The 16,743-nt window shown below is 36.0% G+C and overlaps 1 protein-coding gene across 1 annotated transcript; it reads left to right on the top strand.

Annotated features, from left to right (window-relative positions):
* Nucleotides 1-9,595: 9,595 nt before the first annotated feature.
* Nucleotides 9,596-13,096, top strand: LOC128203055 (uncharacterized). The gene is made up of 2 exons (XM_052904309.1): nt 9,596-12,759; nt 13,013-13,096. Exon 1 carries the CDS (start codon nt 9,653-9,655, stop codon nt 12,161-12,163), a length of 2,511 nt encoding a protein of 836 aa, XP_052760269.1. The 5' UTR covers nt 9,596-9,652; the 3' UTR covers nt 12,164-12,759; nt 13,013-13,096.
* Nucleotides 13,097-16,743: the final 3,647 nt, after the last annotated feature.

Here is a 16,743-nt window from a genome sequence, read left to right as displayed (position 1 = left end):
TACGACGATATCTTCTGAAAAAAAAATGATAATAATAAAAAATGAAAATAATAATAATAATAATAATAATAATAATAATAATAATAATAATTATAATAATATGCGGCGGTTGCTCAAAGCTCCGTTTACCAAACAACGCATAAAGGACGTACTGTAACATTTCTTCCCTAGCTAGCTCGGACACGCCAACTTTAATTAAACTACAACCCTATTCTCGGACTACATTGTCCCAAAAATTCAGTATGAAATGAGTAATATATACAAGTGATTAACAATGATTGCTTACGAAACCAATGATTGGAGAAATAATTATTATGGTTCAAGAATCAATGTTTAATCATCCCAAAACCAAGAACGCACAAACAGAAACACTACAGCAGCTATGCTATAACTTTAAACAGGAACAGCATACAAAACGCTTAATAATATAAACAAATCTCACAAGATATCAGTGAAACCCGCAGTCATAATTGTATAGCGTACGGGGAATCAAACCAAGGATCCTGTTCCGTCTGTATCGCAATGATTAAGGCTTACTTAGAGGCCAAAAAGAATCGCCACGGATGTCCGAACCTGGAAACTAGAAGCTGTAGCGCAATGCTTCACTTTAATTCTCCTAGCCCCCAACAGTTCAGAACCCACCCTAAACAGTACAAAAAGATACTTTAAAACTTCCCTGTATATTAACTTGATGTTCTCCCATCGGCGTTGAGACACGAACTAACTATGTCTATGCCTTTTGCTGCTTATATACCCTAACCACACGTGAACAAAATGGAATGATCCATTTTAGCAAACCCTACGGGCGAAACCATTATATATAACTTACATTACAGACTAGGGGTGTCAAGTTCATTAATATTACGAAAAGTAGTTAACTATTAAGAAAATAACCTCTTTTGTATCAACATATGATTAAACAGCGAAGTTTAGACATTTAATACTAAAACCATGACTTAAATATTAAATACACAAACTCAATCTAAAAAAGTAATAAGAAAACAACGGAACTCGTAAAAAATCAAATACTTTATAAATGTCACTAAAACAGAAATGTTTATTTTTCGGGTTCCGGACTACATGATTCCAGGAACATTACTATACCTTACTATCGTCTTTCAGGTTTTGAAACGCCAATGGAAGTCCACAGATCGTAATCAAGGCGTTTGGTGGACAAAATGTTAAATATAGTTTAAAATTCAAAAACCCAGTGATTGTATGCACATGGATGGTGAACAAAAAAAGTCACGTGACCATGATATATCACTTTAACGAACTCTCGCGTATAACAAAAATATCGATAAGAAACTAACCTGATTGACGATCAATCGAGCCAAAAGACTACTATTTGTGGTCACGTGACTATTTTGGTTCACCACCCGTATATGCAGTCAGTCACAATTACATCAACAGCAATTGGTGATGTTATTTAGAAGGTTTAACTTCTGGATATCACTCTCAATGTTTACTATTATCAATATTTGTATTCAATCAACATTTACTTTTCAGCCTAACAAAGAAAAAAATATGTGAACATCGACATATCAAATATAATTCCTTGACTTATGAAATATTACCCAAAGAAGACAACGGTGGGTTTTGCCATTCGCCCTCGACACAGTTGAGTGATTCCCCGCCATTAGTCACGTGATATCCGGCCTGGCAGGAATAGCGTATTCGTGCGCCATTGTGGTTCAGATTTCCTAACACTGATCTGCCCATCATGTCGGGTGGTGGAGGACACTCTGTGAAAAACATAAACTATGGATGTCTGCTGTAATTCCTGATATTGGCGTACTTTGCATAGGTGACAGTATACGTCATTACTTGTAAAATAGACATAACCTTTGACTTCATTGCCAACTTTGGAGAAATCCATTGTAGCGAAAGTGCTTATAAAGTTATGTAGTGGAAAACAGTTAAACAGTTCTCACGGACTAGTCGTTCAACAGATTTGCTTACTTCCTACATATATGTTAGGATAAGTCTTGCCCTTTAAGATGAGGGTGTTTTTTTTTTAAATTTATGTTGTCAACATGTGGGTCCTCTTTAAGAATTTATTGGTCACCAAATGATACATTGAAATAAGAAGGAGGTAAAATTTGCTTTGTTTTATAAAGTTACTTATGTATATATGACCCCGTGTATGGCGTTAATTATCAGATAATTGTAATACAATATGCTCTTGTCTTTCACATGTTCGAAAAAATGAATTTAAAAATACATTTTGGTCTTGTTTGACCATACCATTTGATATCAAAAAGTACATGAAGTTTGACTGTAGTAGACACGACTCAATAGGGTATGGATGATATAAGGCTCGTGAACACGACGTTTATTTTTATCATTATGTTTATAAACCAGGGCCGGTATTAATTAAATAATATTAAGTCATTGCTTAACTTAAGTTATTTCTTAAAGTTTCTTACTAGTAAATTGGTATATTAACTTCATAATATCTTAAATACTTTATTTCATTTATTTATTTGAATTTTTAATTTAAATATACTTCTATTTTAAATTTGACTGGCCAAGACTTGTATGCATTGCTCTATAAACTACATATCACAATATATATGGACATCAAATATCAAAATATCAGCATAAGAAAACACAAAAAGAAATTAACTAGAAAATTGATTATATGTATACATATTAAACATATTTATTAATTTGAACATATAAGAACAGGAGGAAATAGAGACAATATATTAAGAAGTAATTTTAAGATAATTGAATCATTTTAAATTAATTAAAAAAAACTCAAACATTGCCAACAATTTAGTATAATGTTCCTTACCTGTATTTTGAAATGTAGCAAATCAAAAAATAAGTCAGTAAATTACTTTCACAATTTAGCTTAAAAGTCCTTCTGACACAGTGTGCAGTGTGTGTATACCACGTGATAAATTGCGTCATAAATGCTACGTCGGAAGGCAATATTTTGCTTTGAATGAAGTCTTTAAACAAAGATAACTTCACTATTTCTTCACCAATATAAATGAAACGAATAGCGCAGTATACGCCGCTAACATAGACCCGCCTTAGCTTTTTTACCAGAGTGTGATTGAGAGTTAAGTTTCTTAAAACACTTTGACAAACCTTTTCACAATACGGCCGTCTGACGGAGCACTGTCAAAACATTATTTTTGAAACAGGTTTGTCGAAGTGTTTGATGAAACTAATCACCTAATCAAACTCCGGTAATAAAACAAAGGTGAGGCTCTTAAAGCGGCAAATACTGTCAGTTTGTTTTATTTTAAATGGTAAATGAATAGCAAAGTTATATTTGTTTAAAGTCTTCATTCAATGCAAAATATTGCTTTATGACGCAATTTATCACGTGGCATACACACACTGGTGTGGTTGTATATTCAATAACGACGAGCTTAAGTTGCAGAAATGAGAATCATGAGTGTTTATTTCAATTTTATTGTAAACTTCTACTTACGTTATGCAAGTGGAAATTGATGTACATTTTTATAGGATGAAAAACAGATGTACCAAGGGCCATTAAATCGGGTTTATGTTTAAACGTTTTGCTACTGAGCTTCTTTCTGTAGTTTTTCGAATAAATATTAATCGATAAATACACTCCTGTTTCCACAGAAATGATAAAAGAATATTCTTTTGGATTAAAAACTCACATTCAAGAGTCTGACTCTCAAAATCAGACTAGGGATTAAGTTAATATGACCCCGTGTATGGCGTTAATTATCAGATAATTGTAATACAATATACAGAATAAACAGATGTTCTGGCCATTAAAAATAACGTTACCCAAAATCCATACCTGATAAATATGTTTCCACACAGGAGAAACATTAATTCTTAAAACCCATAACTATTCTCGCCATTACATGCATGAACAATTGGCATCATTTATAAAAAATATTTTTATTTACTGTTAAAGCTTTCGTTTAAGTGCTTGACATTGGAAATATTCTCACCTGCACTTAGCTATCTGCTAGAAGGTTACTAATTTGGAAAATGTGATTAAAGTGGTCAACTTTCAGGTATTCGCATTAGCCTTGTTATTAAGCGCTCACACCTGAATGTTCTGAGAAACTGTTCTAGTGAAACATTCAATAGTCATTATAGAAGCATGTTTTATGATACCTGTTTTTCTGCAAGAGTTCCTATCTGGATCACATGTCTCCCATTCCTGACAGCTACATGTATCGACGCCCTTACAAAACAAAAGCAATGGTGAGAAATATAAACGCATATTCAGCATACAAGTTTGTCACCTGAAACTGCCTACTAATTTCAAAGCAGTTCCTATTAAACATTTGCAATGTCGATCACAAGAATCGGAAAGTGATAGCACTTTCTGTTTATATAATGGAAACAAATCAATTAAATTTATGATTAAACGAGAGAGTGAAAAAAGCAGCATACAATGAATCATTATCCATTAACATGTCAAAATACGTAGATAATTGTGGTTGAAATCATCATCACCATATTACTACTACTACTGTTGTTGTTGTTGTTGTTGTTGCTGTTGCCACCGCTACAAGTTAACCTTTTATAACCACTACCACTACCACTATCACTACCACTACCACTACTACTACTACTACTACTACTACTACTACTACTACTACTACTACTAGACTACCACTTCTACTACCACTACTACTACTACTACTACTACTACTACTACTACTACTACTACTACTACTACTACTACTTCTACTACTACTACTACTACTACTACTACTACTACTACTACTACTACTACTACTACTACTACTACTACAACTACTTCTACTACTACTACTACTACTACTACTACTACTACTACTACTACTACTACTACTACTACTACTACTTCTACTACTACTACTACTACTACTACTACTACTTCTTATTCAAGTACTCACCGTTATAGGCTGAATATCAGAACGCATTACGACAATGCATGGCACTGTGTTTGTAACGTCTTCGGGAATATTTGGCATGCCATCGCTGTACAGTTCACAAAGGTGCATTGTGCGTTTATACGTTAAAAATGTGCAATGTGTTCTTAGCGAACACTGTTCAACACATTCTTCCACTACTTTTGAAAGGAGTGTCGTTTCATATCCAAGTTTAATATTGTTCGGACATTTCCATTGCGAAATTCTATAGAAAAGTTTACTTCCATCTGCAGAAAACATTACTGATGATGTCAGTACAAACAGAAAATCCAAGGTCAAGTATATTTCCATATCGAAACAGTTACGGTTTCATTCCGAACATGTTGTCACTGTTAAGATGGTTTTCATCTGCGCTTGGCGTTCCGCTTTCAAATAGGAGATCGTATTCGTTCAGTAATATTCCAATAAGTAAACAAGATAAGAGGTTGTCCGGCAGAGGATGGTCAATTATCCATTAAATAAAGCAAAAATAAGCTTAGTTTCCCTTGCACATCTTCTTTTATAAACCAAGTATGGCATTAGCCGAGCACAGCCTTGCATCCGATTTTATTGTTTAGTTATGCAACGATAATTACAAACTCTCTAAACCTCTTTTCAAGCTATTGCGTATATTCAAACAATCCAAAAGTACACTCCTCTATTATAAACCTAGTTTATGAACTATGTATCCGAATATATGACATTTCAATGCTTTTACACAAAGTTTGTATATACAATATGATTATTTGCCTGGTGAAACCGTATTGTCTTCTACAGATCTAGTAAGTATGCACGCCCAAACGGATACTGTTAGCCACTATTCTCTGTAAAATGGGGCTTGGAAATAATTACAAACAGATTAACGTTAGCTGGATACACATTATTTTATGTAAACAATGAACTTAATTACGCAGAAAATATATCAGATCCGGTAAAAATGTAAATAATACAGCTCTTAATGCAAGTGTGCGACATTGCGTATATACTAGTTTAAGCGTCAAGAAATCAAAGCGCTTAAAGATGCACTGTTACATCCAAATAAGATTTAACACACTTGATACAATTGTTCAAAACAGGATGAACAAATGTCAAATTGAATTATTCTTATGAAGGATACCAAGTTAAATTTAAAAGAAATGTGCAGAAAACACGGTATTGCTACTGTCATGGAACTGTATATTCGCATTTTATGCGAACTGTTTTGTCTTGCCGGTAATTTCACTTTGTGGTAGTTGTCTTATCTTTGGTTTCATTTTTCATTCGTAAGAAAAACGTTTTCGCACATGTTAAAGAAGATTTTTATGTTGAATGTCCATTTAGAGTCCGCACAGTGTAAGTTTTATCATATTTTTGGTGTATTTTGATAGATAAATGTATAGTTTACAATTCAGCAAAGTGTCAATTTGTAATAATTCGTTTTTATATGGAAATTCCTCGATTAATTTTTGTACGCTTTCGGACTATGACCTGTTCGTACCAAATGTGTTTTTTATGGCAATTCTTTAAGTTAACTTAGATTTTGTTAAAATATTCAAGTACATATTGTAAGGAACACTATGTATATGAGAACTATTGTCTGTTTTCAGCTTCTTACCGATTTGACACCAATAAAGATGGTATGGTTTACATGGCTGTTATTTGTTTATTAGACAACATTGAGGCAGTTATAGTAAGAAGACTAGACTAACATGGACCATTCAGACAAGACTCAACTGAGGATCCGATCACTTACCTTCAAAGCAATGGAGGAATTCGAGCAAGTGAATCAGAAATACGCATCTTCATTGAAAACTGAGTGGGAAGCAGTGAAGGACACTATAAGTGCAAGTATTGAGGAATGTTCGTATGAATCACTTCTAGCTATTGAAACAGTACTTAATTCAAAAGTTAATTCATATCGCCTTGTACTTCAGAAGTATTTGGACTTTTTGAGAGAAACAAGACGTGACCTTTCCATTCAGAAACTTGAAGAGGAAAAATCAATCAGTAAATCAAGAGAGACTGAAATACAAACATTCAGAGACTCACTCAGAAAAAAGACTTGTCGCAGAAGCCGCTGCTGCAAGAGAGAAGAAAGACATTGAAATTCAATTGAACCTTTTGAAAGAGGAACAAATTGCTGCAGAGTTACAGGCAGAGGTGGATGCCTTAGAAAACAGTGAAAGAAATTCACAGTCATTACATGTGCCAGTTGAACAAAAAGCCCAAAGAGTGTTTGAATTTGTGAACATGTCTGCGGAGAAGCATAACGATCACACCCAACATGCAAAACTAACAATTAGTGACAATGTGAACCAAATGCAGGACATCACAAAGTTTTTGTTAAAGAAGGACTTGACTTTATCAAGATTAATACAGTTTAGTGACAAATCAGAAAATTACCAAGCGTGGAAGGGTACTTTTACTAATGTAGTGAAAGAAATGGACTTGTCTGCTTCAGAAACATTAGACTTGCTTATTAAATGGCTTGGCACTGAATCTAGGAAACATGCCATTAGTCTTAAATCATCATGTGTGGACAATGCAGCAAAAGCCGTTAAACTATTATGGCAACGTCTAGACGAAAGATACGGAACAGTAGATAGCGTATTTTCGGCTCTAACAGCAAAATTACAAGCATTCCCGAAAATTACACAAAGAGACTATAGTAAGCTATATGAACTCGGTGACATTTTGATGGAAAAACAAACACTCAAGGGAAATGAAAAATATGAAGTCGCTCTTTCGTACTTTGATTCAAGTGTTGGAATCACACCAATATTGGGCAAAATGCCAAATTTCATGCTAGAAAAGTGGGTGAATATTGCAAGCAACTACAAGGAATTACATGGTCTTGCTCATCCACCATTCTCGTTGTTGGTTGAATTCATTCAGAAACAGTCAAGGATTCGAAATGATCCAAGTTTCCAGCTCCCAGCTGAATCAAAACAATTTGTGACAAAAATAAGTGGAAAAATGGAACCAATAAGATCTGTAGTTCACGCTAGAAAAACAGATGTTGAAAAGTCTTCAGAAAATGCAAATTGTGCCCTCCATCCGGGAAAGTCACATCCTCTCGGCCAATGTAGACAATTTAAGGCAAAATCGTTCACAGACAAACGGACACTACTGAAGAAAGGAGGCCTTTGTTTTAAGTGTTTTGGGAATAGCCATCAGTCAAAAGATTGTAAAGAGAACATTAAGTGTGAAGAATGTGGAAAGTCACATAATACCGCCATGCACATCGACAGCCGTCATGGCGGGGAGAGAACGGTGCCAACTGAAACAGTGAACAACTCATGCACTCAAGTATGTGGATCTAAGAAATTTCCTGGAAAGTCGTAAGCTAAAATTGTGCCAGTTTTCATTGATGATAAAGGAAACAAAGACAACAAAGTAAATACTTACGCAATAATAGACGACCAGTCCAATCGTACATTAGTTAGTCCAAGCTTATTAGACACTTTGAATCTAGAAGATAGTGAAATAATTGAGTATTCTGTGAATTCTTGTAGTGGCACCAAAGTGACATGTGGTCGAAAAGTTTCTAGCCTTATGATATCAAACCTTCTTGGCGACAAAGAATTTGAACTCCCGTCAGTGTTAGAATGTAAGAATATACCAAACAACAGAAACGAAATCCCTACGCCAGAAATAGCCGCATGCTATGATCATTTGAATAACATTGAACGCGAAATACCGCAGGTCAACAATGATATTAACATTCAGATCTTAATTGGTAGGGACTTGATAGAAGCTCATGTAGTTCATGACCAGAGAATAGGACCTAAAGACACACCTTACGCTCAGAAATTAGCACTAGGCTTGGTAATTGTGGGTGAAGCGTGCTTAGGAAGTAGAAACATTCAGGTAGACAATCTCACATTAACTGTGAACAAAACGTGTATCTCTAGTGAAGGTAGAAACACTGTGTTATCTCCCTGTACAAACAGTTTCCTTTGTAAAGAAGAATATAATCCACTTAGCCAGGATTGTGAAATCTTCAGGAAAACAAAAGACGATGATAAGCCAGGTCTCTCAGTGGAAGATAGAGAATTCATCAGCTTGATGAATGAAAACTTCGTTCGTGGTCCAGCTGGCAACTGGACAGCTCCGTTACCATTCAAGTCTAATAGGCCGCGTTTACCCAACAACAAGGTTTTGGCAGAACGGCGCGCCAAATTATTGCATGTGAGCCTGAAAAAGAACCCAGCAAAGAAACAACATTTCGTTGAATTTATGAGCAAAATCCTTGAAAATGGACATGCCGAAGTAGCACCAGAACTGAAACCCAACGAAGAATGTTGATATTTACCTATATTCGGTGTGTATCATCCGAAAAAAGTTGACCAGATCCGCGTCGTGTTTGATTCCTCGGCAAACTTTCAAGATTTGTCATTGAATGATGTCCTTATGTCTGGACCAGATCTCACAAACAACCTTCTTGGTGTGTTGTTACGATTTCGGAAGGAACCAATAGCAGTGACAGCTGATATCCAACAGATGTTCTACTGTTTTAATGTGAATGAAGAACATAGAAACTTCCTCAGATTATTATGGTATCAGGACAATGATACAAACAAGAAATTGATCGAGTATAGGATGAAAGTACATGTCTTCGGAAACCGTCCATCACCCGCGGTTGCAGCATATGGTTTGCGCAAGACAGCTTTGATTAGTTCTGGCGAGTTCGGCTTGGACGTGGCCTCACATCTGTTCCTACAGAAGAACAGGCAGTCACCTTGATAGTTGGCACACAGTCAGCTTTGATGAAAAATGGTAATTTGCGCCTTCACAAGATTGCCTCGAACAGTATGAATGTGTTGAATGCTTTACCCCGTGAAGATTTAGCCAGAAATCTAACAGATATAGACCTTTCCTGTAGTGAGATTCCATTACAACACAGCCTAGGACTCTGCTGGAATATAAAGAATGACACTTTCACGTTTCAAGTATCCAAAGATGTGAAACCGTTCACACGCCGTGGCATTTTGTCTACAATAAATAGTGTTTACGACCCTGTGGGTTTTGTGGCGCCTGTTGTGATTACAGGGAAGTTACTCTTGCAAGATTTAGTGTCTGTAAACCAGGAATGGGATGATTCCCTACCAGAAGATAAAATCACCGTATGGCAAGACTGGTGCTCCTCTCTTAGTAGTTTGAATATGTTAGAAATCCCTCGTCACTGCACACAGTCGTCATGTGAGGCTACCAAGGAACTACATGTGTACAACGATGCGTCAGAAAGGGTGATAGCCGCCGTAGCTTACATTATCTCATCCCACGATAGTTCCCAGCACCAGACCAGTTTTGTTTTGGGCAAGACAAAGGTGGCACCCCGCAGTGGTCACACCATTCCTAGATTAGAATTATGTGCCGCTGTGTTAGGTATCGAAGTTGCTTGCACGGTACTGACAAACATTGACATAGATTTCACTCAAATCAAATATTATTCGGACAGCAAGGTTGTGCTAGGCTATATAGGCAACAAAACAAGACGCTTTTACACGTATGTTTCTAACCGGGTACAGAAGATTCTGTCTCACTCATCGCCAGAGCAGTGGTACTACGTACCAACACACCTCAATCCTGCAGACATTGGCACCAGAGGAGTTTCAGCAACAGACCTAGCAAAAAGCGCCTGGCTGAAAGGGCCAACCGTCTCGGAGGGACACTGTAAGCAACACTCGAGCTTTGAGTTGCTTGATCCAGACCAGGATCCAGAAATCAGAGTGCAAACCTTAGCCACCAACATCGAAGCGAAAAAATCTTTTGACTCTAAACGCTTCAGCAGGTTCTCAGATTGGTTACGGCTAAAACGTGCGATTGCTTGTTTACAACACATTGCGGAATCTTACCACACCAAGAAATGTAATGGCTGGCATATTTGCTTTGAGACTGATTACCAGAAAGCTGAAGCATTCATTTTGAAAACTGTCCAGAAAGAAGCTTATGCAGATGAGTACATGTCTTTGTGCAATGGGAAACTTGTGTCCAAAGGTAGCCCTATAGCAAGTTTGAACCCTTTTGTAGATCATGATGGAATTCTACTTGTTGGCGGCAGGCTACAGAAATCTATACTGACTAATCGTGAGATGCACCCCGCTATCATTTCAAGAAAATGTCATGTAGCATCTCTACTTATACGACATTACCATAAGAATGTCCAGCATCAAGGCAGACACTTCACAGAAGGTGCTATTCGAGCTCAGGGGTACTGGATCGTTGGGGCGAAACGACTCATCTCATCTGTGATTCACAACTGTGTCCAGTGTAGAAAGCTTCGAGGACGGCATGCAGAGCAGATCATGGCTGACCTGCCCAAGGATCGTGTTGAACCAGCTCCACCATTCACATATGTTGGCGTTGATACCTTCGGCCCATGGAATGTGGTGACCCGCAAGACTCGTGGTGGTCAAGCTAGTAGTAAGCGATGGGCAATTTTATTTACTTGTCTCACCATCCGTGCTATCCATATTGAAGTTGTGCCAGAAATGTTATATTCAGCCTTCACTAACGCATTGCGAAGATTCATAGCTCGATATGGAAATGTGAAGTTGTTCCGGTCTGATAGAGGAACAAACTTTGCAGGTCCAGTGAATGAGTTAGGTATTGATGCTGTGAATGTTGAGGACGGTGAAGTTCATAGACTGCTGAAAAATAATGGTGTTGTGTGGGTATTTAACCCGCCCCATACACCTCATATGGGTGGTGTCTGGGAGCGCATGATTGGGACAGGGAAGCGCATACTTAATTCAATGCTTTGTGAAACGTCTATTAGAGACCTCACTCACGATGTACTCATTACTTTAATGGCAGAAGTGTGTTCTATAGTCAACGCTAGACCCATAGTTCCAGTGGCTACAGACAGTAGTGTTCCTGAAATACTGAGTCCATCCTCAATTCTGACTCAGAAGGTGGATTTCGTGACCAAAGAGTTTGAGCATTTAAATTTGAAGGACATATACAAATCCGAATGGAGACGTGTCCAGGTGCTCGCAAACCAGTTTTGGCAACGCTGGAGGTCTGAATATCTCCAAACACTCCAAACGAGATCTAAGTGGCAACGCGAACATTGTAACATTAAACCAGATAATATCGTTTTAGTGAAAGACTGCAATGTCCCGAGAAATAGATGGCCATACGGTATAGTTGAGAAGGTGTTTCCCAATGATGATGGAAAGGTTCGAAAGTTGTGTGTGAGAATGTACAACGAAGGAAAATTGACTGTTTTTACAAGGCCAATAAGTGAACTTGTATTGCTCGTTGAAAGTGATTAACTGATTAGAAACAGTTCAGTAACCGTATAAACTGTTTAGACATTTAAGACAGTGTATCAGTGAAACTTCATAATTGAAGATGTGTTAATTTGTCATGTTTGTAACAATAATTGTTGACCAAGTGTAAGATTACATTGTTTTCTAGTTATGTTCAGCAATTTTCAAATTTGTGAATTTTGTATGAGTCTTATGTAATCAGTAACATTATTTTCTTACATTTTGTTCTGAAACTTAAGAATAATTATTGGCAAATTGATTTAGATTTTTTCTTTTAATTACTCTTGTTTAGACATCTTTGATTTCATGTTAAGGTATTTGATCCCTGAAAGTGTGAATTAAGGTGGCACATCCATATATATTTTTAAGGTAGATCAAGCATTGCAATTGTATTTTGGTTAATAGTGATATATAATATCAGACGGGGAGTGTCATGGAACTGTATATTCGCATTTTATGCGAACTGTTTTGTCTTGCCGGTAATTTCACTTTGTGGTAGTTGTCTTATCTTTGGTTTCATTTTTCATTCGTAAGAAAAACGTTTTCGCACATGTTAAAGAAGATTTTTATGTTGAATGTCCATTTAGAGTCCGCACAGTGTAAGTTTTATCATATTTTTGGTGTATTTTGATAGATAAATGTATAGTTTACAATTCAGCAAAGTGTCAATTTGTAATAATTCGTTTTTATATGGAAATTCCTCGATTAATTTTTGTACGCTTTCGGACTATGACCTGTTCGTACCAAATGTGTTTTTATGGCAATTCTTTAAGTTAACTTAGATTTTGTTAAAATATTCAAGTACATATTGTAAGGAACACTATGTATATGAGAACTATTGTCTGTTTTCAGCTTCTTACCGATTTGACACCAATAAAGATGGTATGGTTTACATGGCTGTTATTTGTTTATTAGACAACATTGAGGCAGTTATAGCTACCTTATGAGATAATAGTAAATCGCAGTAAATCTTTTAGCATTCTCCAATCATTTGATATTTTTTTCGTTTCCAGCTATTAAATACACAGTTATAACATTGTTAAAAGTAATTAATATATTCCATAATTGAATAAATTAGTAAGAAGATGAGGGTGCATCACTCAATTTTATGTTTGTTTTACATGTGTATTGTATTGATTTATAATAAGTGTCACTTTAAAGCGTTTAAAGCCTTGAAATGCCTTCGGCCTGCTTCATTTTGTGAGCATAGTCATGTAATAATTAAACAAATAACCAAATAATTACTTAAGAATGGGGTTATACTCAATTGCATATAAAACACAATGCACTGCCAAGGATAAAGCATTTAGGCGTTGTTGTTTTTTAAAAAATCTTCTCTACACATCAAACCTGACTTAGTCGTATCTAATTTAAACCGGGCTAAAATAACTGAGACAAATAAAGAAATATTCACACACTATCCGTTCTAACCAGCAAAACATAATTATACTCACAAATTGTAGCAGGTCGAAAGCCTTTCAACGCTTTCAACGCTTTGAATTTTGACATAGTCGTATAACCATTTTTTTGTAAACCGTTATACTAACAATCTTAAAATGTCAAGTAGGGTCAATTTAGGCTATTTTAAGCATACACAATATATATTGAATGAATCATAAAAAAACTGATTTTAGGATAAAAAATCAATGTTATTATTTTATCCAATACATTTTGGTCTGATATCTTACGCCAAATGGGCATTTTAATTGCTTCTGTTTTTGCTTGGTTTTAACGAATTCTCCGGGTTAATTTACGGGGAATAAACCGGTCCGAATCCGATGACCTGTCTGAACCTGTTAAACCAAAATTAGCTGCATTAAAGTTTCTTATTCCATTCTGTTTGATCATTTACTTTTTAAGCTTTTTGTTTTTTTCCCGTCTACACTTTCAGTCTACACTGCGCTATTAAGATAATTATTGTTCTAGTTGTTCTTGTTGTTGTTTGTGTTCAGTTGATGGTGCTGTTGGTGTAGCTAATGTTAAAGTTGTTATTGATGACGTTGTTGTTGTTGTTGTTGTTGTTGTTGTTGTTTTTGTTCAGTTGCTGATGTTGTTTTTGTTGCTGTTGTTATTGATGGTGTTGATGGTGTTTTTGTTGTTGTTAAGTCGTTACGACATATTATAAACTTAATATTCTTAACCTATCAATATGTTAATATAGTAAATATTTTTTGTCATTACATTATCATTTTTTTCACATTTTAAGAAATGTAACTGCCAGATGTAAAGGGGACGACCTTGAATGTTTGTGCTAATTAATTATTCAATTGAATTCAATCGTTAGCTGATAAATATTGAATATCTTCAGTTTTAATTAAATTAAATTAAAAATTGAACGAAGAGGTTATATGATCCGAATGAGTTTGTTTAAACAAATGATAAAAAAACACTTAAATTTTTTGTCCTTAACTCTGTGCGCTAGAATTTCGGTTAAGATTCATAATTGCTTGGCTAATGTGAATATGTCATATTGTTTCCATTTATTATAAATATCGACATATCTGAAGTTTTATGAAATTATTTATTTTGAGTTGATAGTGTCCGTGAACCGTATTTTCAGCAAGAAGTTCCTTTAATAAAACGTACTATAAGATTTGTTTGATAAAGGAAATAAAAACTATTACGTCATAGCGCGTGACTCATAAGGCCATGGGTTATCAGATGAATAATTATATACGTCATGTGTTTCCGGTCCGGATAGTTAAATCCGTCCCGAGGGCATCTGCGTTGCCAGGAAACGAGGCTTGCCGCGTTACACGCTAAGCAGCGTGCCCGAAGGTCGGATTTCCTATCCGTACCGGACACACATAGGTCAGGTGCCCCGACGGTCGGTTTCGGCCGGGAACAGATCAACCTAACTAAAACAACCGTTCCTGACCTTCCAGCACGCGCGGATTCCGGGATATCTTCGAGCTATGACAGTAAATTAAAACTTAATGTAAGAAAGTCTTTATAATTTATGATAACTTTTGGGAAGCATTCTTTATACAAGGAATGTTCGACTATTTCACAATATATTTAACAATATCGTTTCGAAAAACACCGAAATGTTTAGAAAATTTCCAATGTTCATTTTGATTTACTATCGGATAATTTTGAGAACAAACCTTTACAAAAGACCATGTGATGTACCGATGGGCTAGTCGGCTAAACCCCAAAATAGCATTTGAAAAGCCAATGGCGCTTATGCATTTAAAAAAGGGAAATACAAAAACAACAAAAACAAACACAACAGCAGCAGCAACAACAGCAGCAATATCATTGTTATTAGGCCATTATGGACATATTATGGAGATTGTCGGAAATTGGCGAGCAACGACCAAACATTAACGTCTTAAATAAGTATGTGCATCCTTTACATGTATTTCTTATTTTATTTTCAACTTTCCCCAACGGTACTTGTCCGCTGACAGATTCGTGCCAGTATGTTCATACATGTTGTATTAGGACAGTAGACTCCTGATATGAACTGGATAACGCCAATAATTGTAAGTATATAAAATACATTGAAGTATAATAATCTCTATCCGGTATGCTAGAATATAAGTGTCGTCCATGGCCACTCGTGAAAGGTAGGTTCATCTCAACCCAAGCGTAGGAAGTTGTGCGGAAACGAGGTTAACCGAGTTTCCGCAAAACATCCGGCGCGAGCGTTGGGATTATAAGGATCTTCCATGGCCGTGGGTGCAAATATGTGATAATTCGTGGTTGTCATGGATATGCGCGCAGTGATTCAGATTATGTAAACAGTCAAATCGGTCTTTAAATAGTTCTGAGGAAAGTGCAGCATTATATCTTGAATGCAGTTTGAAAACTTTTTATGGTTCCATTGTTTATAGCGAGAAATGATTAATTTGGTTTTTAACTATTGCCATCAGACAAGGTTTCCATGATGCTACAGACGACGGTTTTCAACAAGGGAGGTGTATGATGACAATAAAACAAGAGTTCCATACGGGTACTTGCTTTATCTTTGCCCGTGGGCAAGATAATCACTTCCAGCAAGGCCATACCTTCGGATCTACTTGTGGTGGGAGAATAGGGGTCTTACACGAGCGGCTATGGTAAATGTTTTTTCTCCCACCCCAGTTAAACAAAATAAAGTTAGAATATATTTTTTCGCTGTAACTCTTTTGAGCGTAGTTAAAATATGTGCGTATAGATATGTGATAATTCGTGGTTGTCATAGATATGCTCGCTGGATATAAACTATATTTTCTTGGATAAGGTCGTACCTCGACGTTGAGATATCAATAGAATAAAACATGCTTGACCATAGCCTGGTATAAGCTTTAAGGCCCGTATGGAATGTTCTAGAGTTTCAAGAAGTAACATTTACAAATTTGCACGAAGGAAGGAGGGACAAAAATATTAATGTTCCGTTTTACTAAAAGGCCAAAATCGATTAGGCTTTAAAGTGAATATTACTGAAACTTTATCCCTTTTACATTTCATTCTTTGTTATAATTATTGTAATATGCAATTAGATATATGGAATGCTGGAAAAGTTTGAAAGCAGATATTAGCAACATGATTAAATTTGATCAAATATGTATAGAAAGTACGTCAAAGTAAGTAATATC

This window comes from Mya arenaria, chromosome 9 (assembly GCF_026914265.1).
Source record: "Mya arenaria isolate MELC-2E11 chromosome 9, ASM2691426v1".
Taxonomy (NCBI): Eukaryota; Metazoa; Mollusca; class Bivalvia; order Myida; family Myidae; genus Mya; species Mya arenaria.
The sequence above is the reverse complement of the archived record's forward strand: the minus strand, read 5'-3'. Positions and strand labels throughout refer to the sequence as shown.

Excerpts from the sequence above, each read along its gene's own strand:
- LOC128203055 (XM_052904309.1), top strand. The coding sequence starts at position 9,653 with ATGAAAAATGGTAATTTGCGCCTTCACAAGATTGCCTCGAACAGTATG.